Consider the following 16,163-nt stretch of genomic DNA (forward strand, 5'->3'; position numbering starts at 1 on the left):
TTACTAGTCTAAAAAGTAGGTAACTTGGAAGATGGAGAAGGTTTCGGAAGTGTAAAGTTTAAAATCAACTCAGAAATTTTCTGCATGTGTGAGAATAGCAATCACACAGATGAAATAGAAAAAAAATGCAGAATAGTGACATTTCTGGATGATCATATGATCAGATACTGAAGAAAAGACATGTAAACAAATGAAATTGTATTGAAAAAAAACTCAAAAGCACTGTAATTGTAGCTGTCTATAATAATTTTTGTTTTGTTTTTTAATAAGAAAAAGGCTAGTGTACGAGTATTGCCAGAAAAGAAGCTAGGCATCATCCTAAGCTGCATTCCTATAGTACTATATTAATGAGGCTTTAAAAATTTGTGAACATTTTCAGAATAAAACAACTGAATATATTAACCCTACCAATGTTTTTTTGTCCCTATTAACACTCAAGCTTATATCAAATAAAATAGGTCTTACGGCTCAGGGTCTAAAGACTGATTGGAGTTTTCTGATCAATACACAACGCTGCAGCATTTGTTTGTGTAACTGCTTACACAAAAGGGCAAACGAGGCTGTGTAAAATGCGATAGTAGGCAATTTTAAGCAGCATGTGAGAAAATGGATCTGTACCTGTAAGGAAATATTTCCATTCTCAGTAATACACACAGAATTCTAAGGGAGCTCTGGCAAACAGGACATGGTGTGCTGGAATGCAATAGGAAACTATTCTAGAAGGGAACAAAACCCAGGCAATAAAGCTGCAAATCACACCAGGGAGCAGTCGTTTGTCAGTAATAAATATAGACATAAGCAGATGATACTAAATTGTGCAGAACTATAGGTTCCATGCAGGATGCTGCCACTTTGCAGAGTGATTTGTCTAAGTTGGGAAACTGGACAGCAAACTGGAAAATGAGGTTCAATGTTGATAAATGCAAGGTTATGCACTTTGGCAAAAAAAAATATAAAGGCAAGTTATACACTAAATGGCAGTGTGTTGAGAGTTTCCTTAAATGAGAAGGATCTAGGGGTTTTTGTAGATAACAAGTTGTCTAATTCTGGGCAGTGTCATTCTGTGGCTACTAAAGCAAATAAAGTTCTGTCTTGCATAAAAAGGGCAGCAACTCAAGGGATGAAAACATAATTATGCCTCTTTATAGGTCCCTGGTAAGGCCTCATCTGGAGTATGCAGTTCAGTTTTGGACTCCAGTCCTTAAGAGGGATATAAATGAGCTGGAGAGAGTGCAGAGACGTGCAACTAAATTGGTTAGCGGGACGGAAGACTTAAATTATGAGGGTAGACTTTCAAGGTTGGGGTTGTTTTCTCTGGAAAAAAGGCGCTTGCGAGGGGACATGATTACACTTTACAAGTACATTAGAGGACATTATAGACAAATAGTAGGGGACCTTTTTACCCATAAAGTGGATCACCGTACCAGAGGCCACCCCTTTAGACTATACGAAAAGAGATTTCATTTGAAGCAACGTAGGTGGTTCTTCACAGTCAGGACAGTGAGGTTGTGGAATGCACTGCCGGGTGATGTTGTGATGGCTGATTCAGTTAATGCCTTTAAGAATAGCTTGGATTTTTTGGACAGACATAAAATCAAAGGCTATTCTGATACTAAGCTCTATAGTTAGTATAGGTATGGGTAGATATAATTTATGTTAAAGTATGGAGGGGTGTGTGTATGGATGCTGGGTTTTCATTTGGAGGGGTTGAACTTGATGGACTTTGTCTTTTTTCAAACCGATTTAACTATGTAACTATGTAAGCTGGCTTTTATGGTGAACTGTCAATTTAATGGGGGCACGCTTCAAGGAATGGCTATGAGAACATTTCCCTGTCAATTTTTTTCAAGACACTAACAAATGCAGAACATCACATTACAGCTATTAAGCTAAAAAAATTCAAAAAAGTTTGTCAAAATGTAGCACTAACCTATTATAAGCAATGGTTTAACAAAATAAGACAAAATAGAACTCATTAAAATATAACAATCTGTTCATTTGCTTCTTTCAACAGAAGACATACATTGGTTGATTTCATCAGAATGTTTTCTTGGGTGACCAGAAAAGGTGGTTTCATCAAATAACGTGGAGAAGCTGTAGTGCAGTAGCTATAGACAGCAGCATCAATCCAAAATATCCAATGTAGCCATAAATTCCTCTCCGTCTCTTCTCAGGGTCTGCAAAGAGCAACATTAAGAAAATTACATTAAGAAATGACTTGTGCACAAACATATATTTTTGTTCTGTACCCTTCTGCTGAGTATCATTGGAATAGTGGCCTCTCACAGATTATAAACTTTTATGTAATACTCTTTTAAAAACTGTGGAATCTGAAGCTGCCCCATTTTTTCATCTACCTTATCATGATTAGATAAGAAGACACATCCTGCAGTTTGCCTTCTTTGCTCCTGGAAAACTATATATTGTTCTTATATGCAACAGATTTCTATGTTAAATATACAGTATTACCTTTGCATATGGCTCATGGACTATTGGTTCTTGATTAAATATACAGTATATTGATCTGCAATGCAGGACAAGCTGGTTATAACTGCTAATACTCTATGTAATGTGGTCTGAAAAGTCTAGATGCTTTCTAACTTCAGTACAGTGTGCACCAAGAGAAAACATTGCTAGAAAGAAGTGAAAGTTGGAATATAGCTACTAAAATACTCTGAATCAAAGAGGCTACCAATCGCATACGACAAAAATCCTAATCTTCCAAATCTGACCATGCCTGCACCTTCCTTCAGATTCGCCTGAAATCCACTCCGATATTCTCCAAGGATCTATATAACCTGCTAGTAAGCAAATACCTCAATTCTAACGTTTATCTATTTTTTTTCTTTTCTTCTTTCCAAAGTTTGGCTACAGTTGCTTCCTCCATGTGGGGGCTTGCTTAATTCCAATTTAGCCTAGCATCCAAGCAGTTGTTTAAATGACTGGAATAGGAAAAGGACTGCATAAAATATCAGGAGTAAAAAGTAACACTATAATTGTAGCCTCACAGAGCAATAGTTTTTTTTGGCAGTGACTCCCATTTGCACCCTGGAAATAAGCAGAATCGGAATGTAAATAATTATAAAAAACAGAAAAAGAACAACTAAAAAGTTGCTTAGAACAGGACATTATATAAAATACTAAGGGACTGACTTTTTTTTGGTGGGGGGCAATTTTATTTAAAGAAAAACTTCGGGCTACAACGAAGCAACAAACCTCTTCTTCTAATTTCCTGTAAATGCTTTTCCACTGGTGATAAAGTAAATCACTAGTGGTAAAACATTTGCAGTACTTTCCCAAAGTCACAAGAATTTGCAGAAGGTCATACCATATTGTCATTCAGAAAATGACTACACTGTGTAAATGTCCATCTATGTGTGGCTAGATATATTGAGCGTGTAAAGAAGGCAAAACACTACAACACCATCCTAAGTGAAACTGCTAGGACTACTCCCTACTGAATATGCATTTTAAAAACACTTTGTAATTTTATCTAGAATAAAGTTCAATTAAGGCAGAGTCTTACCTCCAGTGTAATATCCTGAGGCATATGAAAAGCGGCTAGTCACCCATATTGCTCCACGAACTGCAGCAGCCAGCTGAAAAAGAGTAATAAATAGTAACAGTAATAAACGAACGATTCGAACTAAAAATCGTTCAACTATTCGACCATTCGATAGTCGAAGTACTGTCTCTTTAAAAAAAACTTCGACCACCTACTTCGCCACCTAAAACCTACAGAGCACCAATGTTAGCCTATGGGGAAGGTCCCCATAGGCTTTCCTAGCAATTTGTGATCGAAGGAAAATCGTTCGATCGATGAATTAAAATCGATCGAACGAACGATTTTTCCGAATTGCGGTAAATCCTTCGGCTTCGATATTCGAAGTCGAAGGATTTAACTTTGATGGTCGAATATCGAGGGTTAATTAACCCTCGATATTCGACCCATAGTAAATGTGCCCCTTAATATGACGTAGAGAGTGATATTCTGAGAAAATTTGCTCTTGGGTTTTAATTTTTTATTATTTGTCGTTTTTGAGTTATTTTTTATTCAGCAGCTCTCCAGTTTGCCATTTCAGCCATCTGGTTGCTATGGTACAAATTACACTAGCAACCGTGCCTTGATATGAATAAGAGACAGGAATATGAATAGGAAAGGGCATGAATAGAAAGATGAGTAATAGAAAGTAACAAGAATAAATTTGCAGCTTTATGGAGCATCAGAAGAAAAAAAGCAAATAATTAAAAAACTATAATAAATAATGAAGACCAAATGAAAAGTTGCTTAGAACCGACCCTTTTATAACATATTAAAATTTAGCTTAAAGGTGAACTACAAAAACATTCCAATAATTGTGAGTTCCTCCAAAAGAATGAAGGGCCAATAAATTTAAAAAATATAAAATATTTATTAGGACATATTGGACATACTATATTATTAAAGGCATACTTTTTGGTTTCCTATAAATATTATTCTTTGCTTAACGGAAACTGTTACTACACTATTGCTTGGAGTCTCATTAAACAATTTATTAAGGGTCAAAGTGAAAATTCAAATTCAAATTAGTTTTTTGGTCAAAACTCTCAAATTCGAGTTGTGAATTATCCAAACTCGATTCGAGTTTAAGATTGAATTTCAAGATTCATCAAACTCTGGCCCTTTAAGAACTCGTATTCTACTATTTACCACCTAAAACCAGCCAAATTACTGTATAAATCAATGGGGTCCAGGGTCAGGCACATGAGTCACTCTCGTCCTAACACTGGAAATGGCGCAAACTGAACTTAGAAGTGATATCAGAATTGCGTTAATATTGGAAGAATCAGCAGCAGCGATCAGGGATGATCCTGAGGCAGCAGTTCCAATGCTGTATCCCTCTCCCGATTTGAGCTTAAAAATCAGCATCAAAATGGGTCCACAGGTTGGTGCAACCTATGTACTAGAACACTAGTTCAGTGGTTCTTTAGGCTGTATATAGTAGTTTTTAACACCATAATAGTTATTTTAATCCTATGGTTTCATTAAAAAAATCCAGATAAAATGTATGTGCATGAGGTTAAAATGGAATGTCAGGGTGGGTGTTTGATTTATAAGTAAAGGATTTACAGAAGTGGTGATTAAAATGGTGTTGCTTCCCTTTGTTGTTATCTTTTCACTGATATACTATTTTGTAGTAAAATAAATAGTGAATTTGCAATAATGAATGACTGACTTTCACAGATGGTTCTTATCTTATCTTATAGGAGAACTAAAGCTAAAGAGGTAGGCTAGAAATGGTGCTTGTTATATTCAGCTCAAAGCAACCACAGCTATTTAGCAGTGAAAATCAGCACCTCCAAGTATGCCCCAGTAACTTGCTGTTAGGATATGCACAGTGGTTTATTTTGTCTGCCTGTATGTGTGATATAAATGCTTTTCCTCTCTCTCTATTGCTGGCCAGCAAATCTCTTTTTCTTCCCATTTTTCTTGCTATGCAGACAAAGTAATAAACTATGCTCTCCACATTTTACCCAGCATTACAAGAATTAAAAATATTACTTACCAAGTGTGTCTGTTCCCATTTGGTATAATGGGAGCAAAACCTAAGCACTGGGTGTTTGCAGGATGCAAGCACTGAGCTTAATTACCAATTGGTAAAAGCTGCAGCAGGTCACATGTAAGCAAAATGTGTTTTTCTTATATGCTGATAATGGGGTTTTGCCTGTGTTTGTTTTGTGAATAATAAGATTGTAAGCTCCTATTATGGGGAGATAGGAAGCAAAATGTATATGAAGGTATTATTTTGTTAATAATTTCAACTTTGTTGTAGCTGAATGTGTCTTTAAGAGCATGGGCTGCTGGGAAAGGCAGACTTACCTACTTAAAGAACATACAAAATGCTGTTTAGTAGAACTCCTGATCTCAGAGCAAGCAGTCTGAGTGCAGAGGGTAGCTGCCTGGAAAGGGGTAGTTGCAAAGTACCCTGTTTATTTTTGTTATATGGAGTTATCACAGTGCTTTCTGTGAAAAAATACTTTTCTTCTGTTTTTTTTTTTGTATAATTTTCCTCTGGAAATAAAAGAACTTTCCAACAACTGCTGACTCCTGATACTTGATGAATGCAGGAAGAACTTACATTCCAACATATGGTGGCTGCGGTGAGATTGCATTTGGTGTTGAACTAAGCACTGCATGGCAGGAGTAAAAGCACGTGGAAGGGAATTCATAAGGAGACGCGCAAAGGAAGCTGAGCTCCTGAAACAGTCTGGCAAAAGTCTTAAAGTGACGGAGAGATCACATCAAATAGCCAAGATGGCAGGAGCCAGGCCAAAGCAGCGTGAACCTTTGATCCCAGAGGAACCTCCGGAGGAGGGCGCTATATCTGATGATGGTGCTAAAATTTCAACTGAGACTGGGACCACTCCTAAAAATGTGGAAGAACTTTTAGTCTGGTTGGTAAAGCGCCAAGAAATAGGTGACCAGCGCAGACTGGAGGAGGAGAGATTTTATCGTGAGCAAGAAAGGTATCGTATGGAAAAAGAGGAACAGCAACGTAAGGATGAGTTGAGGCATCAGGAAGCTGAGAGAGCAAAGAGAGATGACCAGTTTCTCAAGTTACTGCAAGCAATGCAGCATAATATGCCTCCTGTGCCAAGTTTAAAACTCACTAAACTTTCAGAGACTGATGACATAGAAGCATATTTGACAGTATTTGAGAGAGTTGCTCAAGCAAGTCAATGGCCAGAAAATCAATGGGTCATTCATCTTGCACCCTTCCTCACCAGCAAGGCTCAGCAAGCATATAGCCAAATGAGGATTGAGGATGCTGGGGACTATCAAAAAGTCAAAAGTTCCATTTTGAGGCGGTATAATATTCACACGGAGACCTTCCGACAGAGGTTCAGAGGCTATATCTACATTGAAAAGGAGGGACCCAGAGAGACCTATACGCGTCTGACTGAATTGTGCCAAAAGTGGATTGATCCAGAAAATAAGACTGTCCAACAAGTCTTGCAAACCATTATTCTTGAACAGTTTCTAGAAATCCTTCCTGAACCGTTGAGAGTTTGGCTAAAGGAGCATCAGCCAGAGAGCGGTGACCAGGCTGTGATATTGGCAGAGAATTATTTACTCGCAAGAAAAGGACTATCACGTAAGATGCATATGGTAAGAGCTACTCCAGTTGTTGGCAGTGGTGATAAACCCAGACAAGACACTTTAAAAACAAAGGTCACACTAAAGATGTTATCTGTTTCTTGTGTCATAAAGTGGGACATTTAGCCAAAGACTGTTTAAGTAAGAGGGTAAAGTCTGGCAAGGAGACTGTTACAAATTGTGTTGGTGTGGTGAATGATTATTTACAACCTGTCAAAATCAACTCCCAAACTGTAAAAGCTTTAGTTGATACAGGGAGCCAACAATCTTTAATTCGGTCCAAATTGCTAGCTTCCCCAAATGTCACTGGTCAGTTACCTTTGAAGTGTGTTCACGGGGACACAAAAATATACCCTAAGACAGTACTACCTGTGGAAATAGCCAATACACGGGTGTCGTTGGAGATGGGCATAGTACCTAACTTACCTTACCCTGTTATTTTGGGGCAAGATACACCTGGTTTCAGTGATATATTGAACAGGGACAGTAAGGTGTCTGCTGTGTCAACAAGGTCTCAAGTTAAAAGCCAGACTACAGCTGAAAACTTGGGTGAAATATTTCAGGGTACAGGTAAAGGTCACCTTTCTAGAAGGGAAAAGAGGCTTGCCTGTGAAAATTGGAGGTCTCAAAATTCAAATTCTGTTCTACAAGGGGAACCATTTAAATCTCTGAAGTGGGAGGTGGATATTTCTGCTAAGCAATTGCAAGATATCACCCTTTGCCCACTGTTCACTGAGGCAAATGAAGGGAGAAACAAACTTGAACATTTTCCTTGTTTCCAATTAAAAAATGGTACATTATATCGTGTGTGTGAACACCCCCAAACTAAAGAACAAGTATGGCAATTAGTGGTACCTTCAGAGTACAGAGAGCCAATTATGGAAATAGCTCATTCTATACCATTAGCAGGCCATTTGGGTAGAAAGAAAATGGTGGCCAGAATATTAAATCGTTTTTTTTGGCCAAATATACATTCAGATGTGGCTACTTTCTGTGAATCCTGTGCCGAATGTCAATATTCTTCTCCAGGTGGAAAAAAATCTAAACTGGTTCCAGTTCCTTTGGTTGATACTCCATTTGAAAGAGTAGCCATGGATATCGTTGGTCCTTTGCAAAAAAGCAGTAAAGGAAACCAATATATATTAGTTGTGAGTGATTATATGACTCGCTATCCAGAGGCTATTCCTTTGAGAAGTATCACTACCAGGAAAATTGCAGAAGAACTGATTAAACTGTTTAGCCACATGGGTATTCCTCAAACTATACTTACAGACCAAGGTTCAAATTTCCAGTCCAGTCTAATGAGACAGATAAACCAGCTTCTGGGTATACAAGCGGTAAGAACCTCTCCATACCATCCACAAACTGATGGTCTGGTTGAGCGTTTTAATCAAACGCTAAAAAAAATGCTCAGGAAGTTTGTAAGTCAAGATCCAAAACATTGGGATCAATTACTCCCATATCTATTATTTGCATATAGGGAGGTTCCTCAAGCATCCAGTGGCTTCTCTCCATTTGAGCTGCTTTATGGCAGGCGGCCAAGAGGACCACTAGATGTTATTAAGGAAAACTGGGAGAAACCTAAATTTCAACAAAAGAATTTGGTGGATTATGTGATTTCTATGAGAGACAGGTTAAATCAGATGACTGAATTTGCCAAAGCTAACCTCACTGAATCACAGTCACACATGAAGCAATGGTATGACAAAAATGCCAAAGAGAAACATTTTTCACCAGGTGACAAAGTTCTACTTTTATTACCATCTTCTGAGAATAAGTTGCTAGCTAAATGGCAAGGACCATTTAAAATAATACGTCAGACTGGTCCAGTAGACTATGAAATTTTTATGCCTGGTAGAACACAGCAAAAGAAAATTTTTCATGCCAATTTATTAAAAAAGTGGGTTGACAGGTCTTCTAGTGTGTGCACTATTCTCTCAGAATGTTGCCCAAATGTCATTGAGCAAGCTTATTCTAGTTTGTCCCATAATTGTTCTGAATTATCAGACCTAAAAAGGGGTACAGAACTGACATCTAAGCAGAACACAGACTTAGATCTGTTGTTTAAGAAACACAAGGCAACATTTGTATCTAAACCCGGTCATACTAATGTAGTTAAACACATTATTGACACTGGGGATGCAAAACCAATACATCAAAAACCCTACAGGGTACCAGAGAAACTTAAACCAATAATAGAGGCAGAATTGGAAAATATGTTAGAGCTAGGTGTCATTGAACCATCTACTAGCCCATGGTGTTCTCCGATTGTCATTGTACCCAAGAAAAATGGGGAAAAGCGATTTTGCATAGACTTCAGAAAAATTAATCAAGTTTCAAAATTTGACTCTTATCCAATGCCCCTCATTGACAATATGATTAGCCAGCTGGGTGAAGCCCAATATATCTCTACATTTGATCTAACAAAAGGTTACTGGCAGATTTTATTGGATAAAGAATCCCGTGAGAAAACTGCATTTGCTACACCCCAAGGGTTATTTCAGTTTACACGTATGCCATTTGGGTTACACGGGGCCCCAGCCACATTTCAGCGTCTAATGGATATAGTGACAAAGCCACACAGTTCATACTGTGCTGCTTATCTTGACGATGTCATTATATTTAGCTCAGATTGGAAGTCTCATCTTGTCCATTTAGAGAAAGTTATTTGTGCCATTTCGAATGCTGGACTTACAATAAATCCAACCAAATGCTCTATAGCACAAAAAGAAACCTCTTATCTAGGATATGTGATAGGTAATGGCAAAGTTAAACCAGAAACTTCGAAGGTAAAGGCAGTAAAAGAAGCCCCTGTTCCTAAGACGAAAAAAGAAGTTAGGTCTTTTTTAGGACTAGCAGGTTATTACCGCCGTTTTATCTCAAATTTCTCTGACTTAACAGCTTGTCTTAGTGATCTTACAAAAAAGACCCGAAGGAATGTTGTTGAGTGGACACCAGATTGTGACAAAGCATTTACAATTCTAAAAGAAAAACTTTGCACAGCTCCAGTCTTGACTAATCCAAACTTCTCATTACCATTTCAAGTGCAGGTTGATGCGTCAGAGAGAGGTATAGGAGCTGTTTTGTGCCAAATTCAAGATGAGAAAGAACACCCAATTTTATTCATTAGCAGAAAGTTGTTTCCAAGAGAACAGAAATATTCCACTATAGAAAAGGAATGTTTGGCCATTAAGTGGGCCATAGAGAGTTTACGTTATTATCTGACCGGAAAGGAATTTGTTTTAGTTTCCGATCATCATCCATTATATTGGTTGAACCAAATGAGAAATAACAATGCTCGTTTAGCAAGATGGTACCTGGCGTTACAACCTTACAAGTTTACAGTAAATTACAAACCAGGGAGTCAGCATAAAAATGCTGATCACCTATCTAGGTTTGGTACTGAAGTCCAGGAAGAGTTTGTGGAAGAACAAGCTTCCACTTAAGCTGGAGGGTATGTTAGGATATGCACAGTGGTTTATTTTGTCTGCCTGTATGTGTGATATAAATGCTTTTCCTCTCTCTCTATTGCTGGCCAGCAAATCTCTTTTTCTTCCCATTTTTCTTGCTATGCAGACAAAGTAATAAACTATGCTCTCCACATTTTACCCAGCATTACAAGAATTAAAAATATTACTTACCAAGTGTGTCTGTTCCCATTTGGTATAATGGGAGCAAAACCTAAGCACTGGGTGTTTGCAGGATGCAAGCACTGAGCTTAATTACCAATTGGTAAAAGCTGCAGCAGGTCACATGTAAGCAAAATGTGTTTTTCTTATATGCTGATAATGGGGTTTTGCCTGTGTTTGTTTTGTGAATAATAAGATTGTAAGCTCCTATTATGGGGAGATAGGAAGCAAAATGTATATGAAGGTATTATTTTGTTAATAATTTCAACTTTGTTGTAGCTGAATGTGTCTTTAAGAGCATGGGCTGCTGGGAAAGGCAGACTTACCTACTTAAAGAACATACAAAATGCTGTTTAGTAGAACTCCTGATCTCAGAGCAAGCAGTCTGAGTGCAGAGGGTAGCTGCCTGGAAAGGGGTAGTTGCAAAGTACCCTGTTTATTTTTGTTATATGGAGTTATCACAGTGCTTTCTGTGAAAAAATACTTTTCTTCTGTTTTTTTTTTTGTATAATTTTCCTCTGGAAATAAAAGAACTTTCCAACAACTGCTGACTCCTGATACTTGATGAATGCAGGAAGAACTTACATTCCAACACTTGCCATCTTCTTTTCAACTGATTCCCTACTATAGAGGAGCAGGGGGGCCCAGACAAGGGGGTCAGCTTCCTCTATAGCTAAATGCCCCCCTCCCCAACCACTACTACTACTAATGAAATATTCTTATGTGGCCACACAACCAAGCTGTTGCTACCACTTTAAATATTCACGTGCGGGCGTGCAACTAGGGGCAGGGCAGGATTTGGAGGGTTCAGGAGCTGTTTGTGTGTGCCGGGCACCTCCAAAGATTTTCCTATCACTTGGTATACCAGTGTGTCACTTACCTGAGCGTAGGGGCTGATTTACAATATACTGTACATTAAAATACAAAAGTCACAATACAAGGCTGATTAGTAATAACTTCAGGTTCTCATTACATGGCAGCTCAGAAAATAGCATCAGAATTTAATAACTGGCCCTGTACCATCAGCTCCCAAAAGTTACCTCCTGAAGCCTCCCACTAACGAGCACAAGGTGTTTGGATCAATGTAACTTTGTGGTGAAGCTCTGCAGCACATCCCATTTAAAACAGCACAATAATAGAAGCCTTACCATCAAACTGTGGAACTTTATTGTTGTGCTGTTAATTGATTCATCTCTGGGGGACACCAATTAGATTGTAAATTGTTGTGAGAATAGCCTCTAATCCTGCTGTAACTAATGTGAGGGCAGAGACGAACGGTCAGATTAGGGGAGATTAGTCGCCTAGCGACAAATCTCCTCTTCTTCGGGGCGATTAATCTCCGTTGGTTAGAATGAAAATCACTGGCGGGATGGCAATCGGAGCACTTCATTTTCCAAAGTCGCCCGAAGTTTCCTCGTGAGGCAACTTTGGAAAACAAAGTGCTCTGATTGCCATTCCTCTGGCAATTTTTATTCTAGCCGGCGGAAAGGCAGTTCAGGAAGATTAGTCGTCCCGAAGAAGAGGAGATTTGTCGCGGGGCGACTAATCTCCCTGTGTGTCTCTGCCCTAATGGTAATTTTTTAAGCATAGTTTCCACAGCATTTTGTTAGGGTCAATAACCTAGATATAAATTTCATCCCATTCAAGATTAGGAATTACAGCTGTGCCAATAAAAATTGTTCCCTCACTACCCCCACTAGGTGTGGCATAACAGACCCCACAGAGGGCGTCCAGTAGCCATCTTAGGGCTCATGCATATGCATAACTAGCATGTTTGCATGACATAGACTGGCCCTTGTGTCCCCTGATCCTATGCCATATGCATGCATGCTTTTACGTGATAGATTTCCTTTGAAACATTTTTAGAAACTGTGCAAAAGGTGCAACTAATGTTTAACCATCACAGAACCCCTCCTATATTCTTTTATCTTCTGATGAGAAGCCCTCAGAAGTATGTGTTAAAATTACTATTAAAAATCACATAAGAACCTGGTAGGATTGCGAAAAAACAAAGACAAAGGGTGGGCTGACAAAAAAATATAGGAAAATCATGAAATCAATGAAAATAAATTCTTGCACAGTATTGTGTAAATAATTTGAATAGGATGTTCACCTATGCATATTGCACTTGTTCATTAGCGCAATGAGCAACAGGCATGGGCAGCTCTGCATTTACAGTGTAGAAAAGGGGTCAGTGACCCCATTTGCCAGAGGGAATAGTTTAATTGCACCTCAGGGTAAATGCCAAATGTAATTATTAAAATTATTTAAACAATAAAAATGAAATGGTGTGTGTATAAAAATGTAACGCGGCAGTTGCAAAACACACCCAGTTTGACACCCGCCAGAATAAACATGACATGACACACGTCCCCTGCACGATTACCTTTACGCCGTACTTCTTCCTTGCACCCATCACCTTCATGCTCAGGTACATTATCATGAACAAGCTGTAGATGTAAGTAAAGATCACATATGCGAAATTACTTGGAAGAACGTCGTGGATCGTGGTTGCCATGACTGCCTTAGACACTCAACCACAACTTCCCTGAATTGTCTGTGTAACTGCAAGGCTATCTATCCCTACTCTTTATCTTGCTTGAGCTGCCTCGAGTCACGTGAGTGGGTGGAACCACAACTGCTGTCTCACCTGTCTTTAGCCTGCATCCTCCAAACACCACAATTCCCTGCACACATGATTTCAATAAGGAAAGGAACATCATTAGGGTTATGTCGTTCCTGCATGCTGTCTGTAAACTGTGTACAATTTGAAACATCCGTGTTTAGTCCCTCCTTCCCTGCCAGGATTTCAAAAGAGAACAGCTGGATTTCAGCATAGAAAATGGCATTTATGTGCGCCTCTTTATCAAATTTTAGTTTGGAAGCCAGAGTTCCCCTTTAAGCACATTTTTCACCTTAAAAAAACGAAAAAAAAAGTGTTACTGTCAAGATCGTGACAGACAGAGATCTCACAAAAGCCACATGGGAACACATACAGTATCAATCTAGTCTTATGTAAATGTTTCTTATAACTCAATTATACCACAGTTTTAAGTAATAGAAACAGTTATGTTTAGCTGTGATCAAGTACAAACAAGGCAGGCCAGAAAAATTGGGTGCACCATCAACTGTTTCTTTTCTTTTTCAATTTTCTCTATTCATATAGCCTGAGTGCCCCATATTTCCTACCTTCTACCGTTTGAAGTAACACCTGTTATGCAGTCATCCCTTTTACTATTATTTGCAGGGACAGTGTTTAGGTTTTATTGTGACTTGGCAGTATTTGGCCAAGTATGCCTTTATCTATATAGCACTTAGCTGTTATGCAATACTTTAAAGAGCTTGTTCCTCCTGTTCTTATTGGCCATACACAGGCCATACGGAGAGAATACAAGGGGCTACACACGGTTTAGCCGCCTTTCTATTGTTATGATCATTTGCACAAACAGCATGAATGATCAGAACAGAAGGAAGTTAAGAGGAGCTGCAGCTATTCTTCACTTCCTCCTCTACCGATACATCACGTTCTGGCCAATGTGGTGCACTGGCAGGTGATATTTTTAAAACTGCCAGATTCTCAAAGCAACCGATATCTATAGTACATTGATATCATTGGGAATTGGCAGGCTGCCTTACATTTATGAAAAACTGTGTGAAACTTTAGGCTAATCTCAGACTAAGAGTTTCTCTAGCAGAGGAGAAACAGACATGTCAGTTCACCTGTATTTGGAAGCCAACCTAATTTAAGCCCCCTCTGGAGATCGCATTTTGGGCCAACAACCGTCTGGGGTCTGCCAGAGCCACAATAAGTTATATCATGGATGGCAGGACAGAGGGAAATATTTTGACATGCACGGCGGGAGCACATGATTGAAAAATCGGTTATTCAGTGCCCCTGAATGAGGCAGCATTAGGACTCAACGATGGTTGGTCTTACATAGGGTTTCACTGACCCAGCCTCTAATAGGCCAGGTTAGTTATTACCGTCATTGTCTGACCTATAGGAAAAGCTAGAATAGTTGCTTATGTTTGAGAAGCTAGAGCACATCTTGTCATTTTTAGTCTGATGCATGTGATGTATTCTGCAGCAATAACAATTGGTAAGTTCAATTGTGGCCAATGCTGGAAGCAGGTCACTTACTGTTAACTGGAGATATCACTGCCCTAAAACATCTGCTAAATAGTTTAAAGGGCTACTGTGGGGTAAAATATGTTTTGTGCAAAAAAATGTGGGGGCGCTGGGCATGTACCTATTCAAAAGTTTTCTGCCTACCCCTAGTCCAGGTCTCTCCCTCCCCTGCTGCTCTCCCTCCCTCCCCTCCTTCCTCCCTCTGTCACTCCCCCCTACCTCCCTTCACCGTCTTCCTATGGAGTGCACATTTCTGAGTGCGCATGAGCACACGGGGGGGGGGGGGCATGGAATAGCCGACCGGCACGGCCTGGCCCTGGTGTACAGTATAGGGTCTATTATCCTGAGTGTTTGAGACCTAAGGATCTTTCCATAAGTCCAAAAGTTTGCTAAACTGAAATAAACCAAATATGATTGTTTTGCCAACAATATAGAATTATGCAGCTTAGTTACCAACAAGTACAAGGTTCTGTTTTATTACTACAGAGAACAATGTGAAGTATTTACAAAATTAAAAATTATTTTTAAGAAGGACTGTATAGGAGATAATCTTCCCATAATTCCGAGCTTTCTGGATAATGAGTTTCTGGGTAAGATATCTGATACCTGAACATATGACTAGCCTGCATTTCTATATTTCCATCCAGATCATATAGGTATCAATTGGCCCAGTTAGGGGGGAATTGTGGTGAGTGCTTATTTGTACTCTGGACCTATAGCAGGGTGACTGTTAACCCAATGTTTCTATATATCTGTAACCTTATTATTAGCTAAGGGGGACCAGTCTGAAGGGCAGTTAGTGGGGGGGATTTGGAGTGATTGCTTATTTGTGCCCTGGCAACCCATGGAATTACAGCAAGGTGAATTTTACACCAGTCTACTACTCTGGACCTGCCACATTATTTAGAAAAGCAGACACAGAGCAAGCCTCCTAAGCATCAACATTACAGAGAGAGTTTTTTATAGTTTGTCTATAGTTATTTTCTGCATATTGTAGTAAAAGTTGGTTTGCAATTCACATTTGTATGTAACTTTTTAAATAAACGTGCCACTAAGCATTCAGCTAAATCAGATCCGATCACTTAAGGTTGTGTAACTTAGAAGTCCCAGAGAACTGAATATGGCCCTTTTTTGTCCAAGCATGATTCATTTTTTACATTTTTTTAGCAAATTTGAATTTGCAAATTCAGATTTGGTTCTGTATTCAGCCAAATCACTAATAATTCGTTTTTAGGAGAGCAGTAAATCCTCTTTCTTTTCTGCTGTA

At 38.9% G+C, this 16,163-nt stretch overlaps 1 protein-coding gene across 1 annotated transcript; it reads right to left on the reverse strand.

Annotated features, from left to right (window-relative positions):
* Window positions 1-1,975: 1,975 nt before the first annotated feature.
* XB5796436.S (provisional ortholog of microsomal glutathione S-transferase 3 S homeolog) lies at window positions 1,976-13,410 on the reverse strand. The gene is made up of 3 exons (XM_018249590.2): window positions 13,154-13,410; window positions 3,527-3,599; window positions 1,976-2,177 (listed from the first exon to the last, which is right to left on the reverse strand). Exons 1-3 carry the CDS (start codon window positions 13,283-13,285, stop codon window positions 2,077-2,079), a joined length of 306 nt encoding a protein of 101 aa, XP_018105079.1. The 5' UTR covers window positions 13,286-13,410; the 3' UTR covers window positions 1,976-2,076.
* Between the last annotated feature and the right edge of the window lie 2,753 nt (window positions 13,411-16,163).

The sequence above is a fragment of the Xenopus laevis genome, chromosome 2S, assembly GCF_017654675.1.
Source record: "Xenopus laevis strain J_2021 chromosome 2S, Xenopus_laevis_v10.1, whole genome shotgun sequence".
Lineage (NCBI taxonomy): Eukaryota > Metazoa > Chordata > Amphibia > Anura > Pipidae > Xenopus > Xenopus laevis.

Excerpts from the sequence above, each read along its gene's own strand:
- XB5796436.S (XM_018249590.2), bottom strand. The coding sequence starts at position 13,285 with ATGGCAACCACGATCCACGACGTTCTTCCAAGTAATTTCGCATATGTG. Across the intron at positions 3,600-13,153 it reads GGAAGAAGTACGGCGTAAAG|CTGGCTGCTGCAGTTCGTGG; the intron begins GTAATCGTGCAG and ends ACTCTTTTTCAG. Across the intron at positions 2,178-3,526 it reads CTCAGGATATTACACTGGAG|ACCCTGAGAAGAGACGGAGA; the intron begins GTAAGACTCTGC and ends TGCTCTTTGCAG.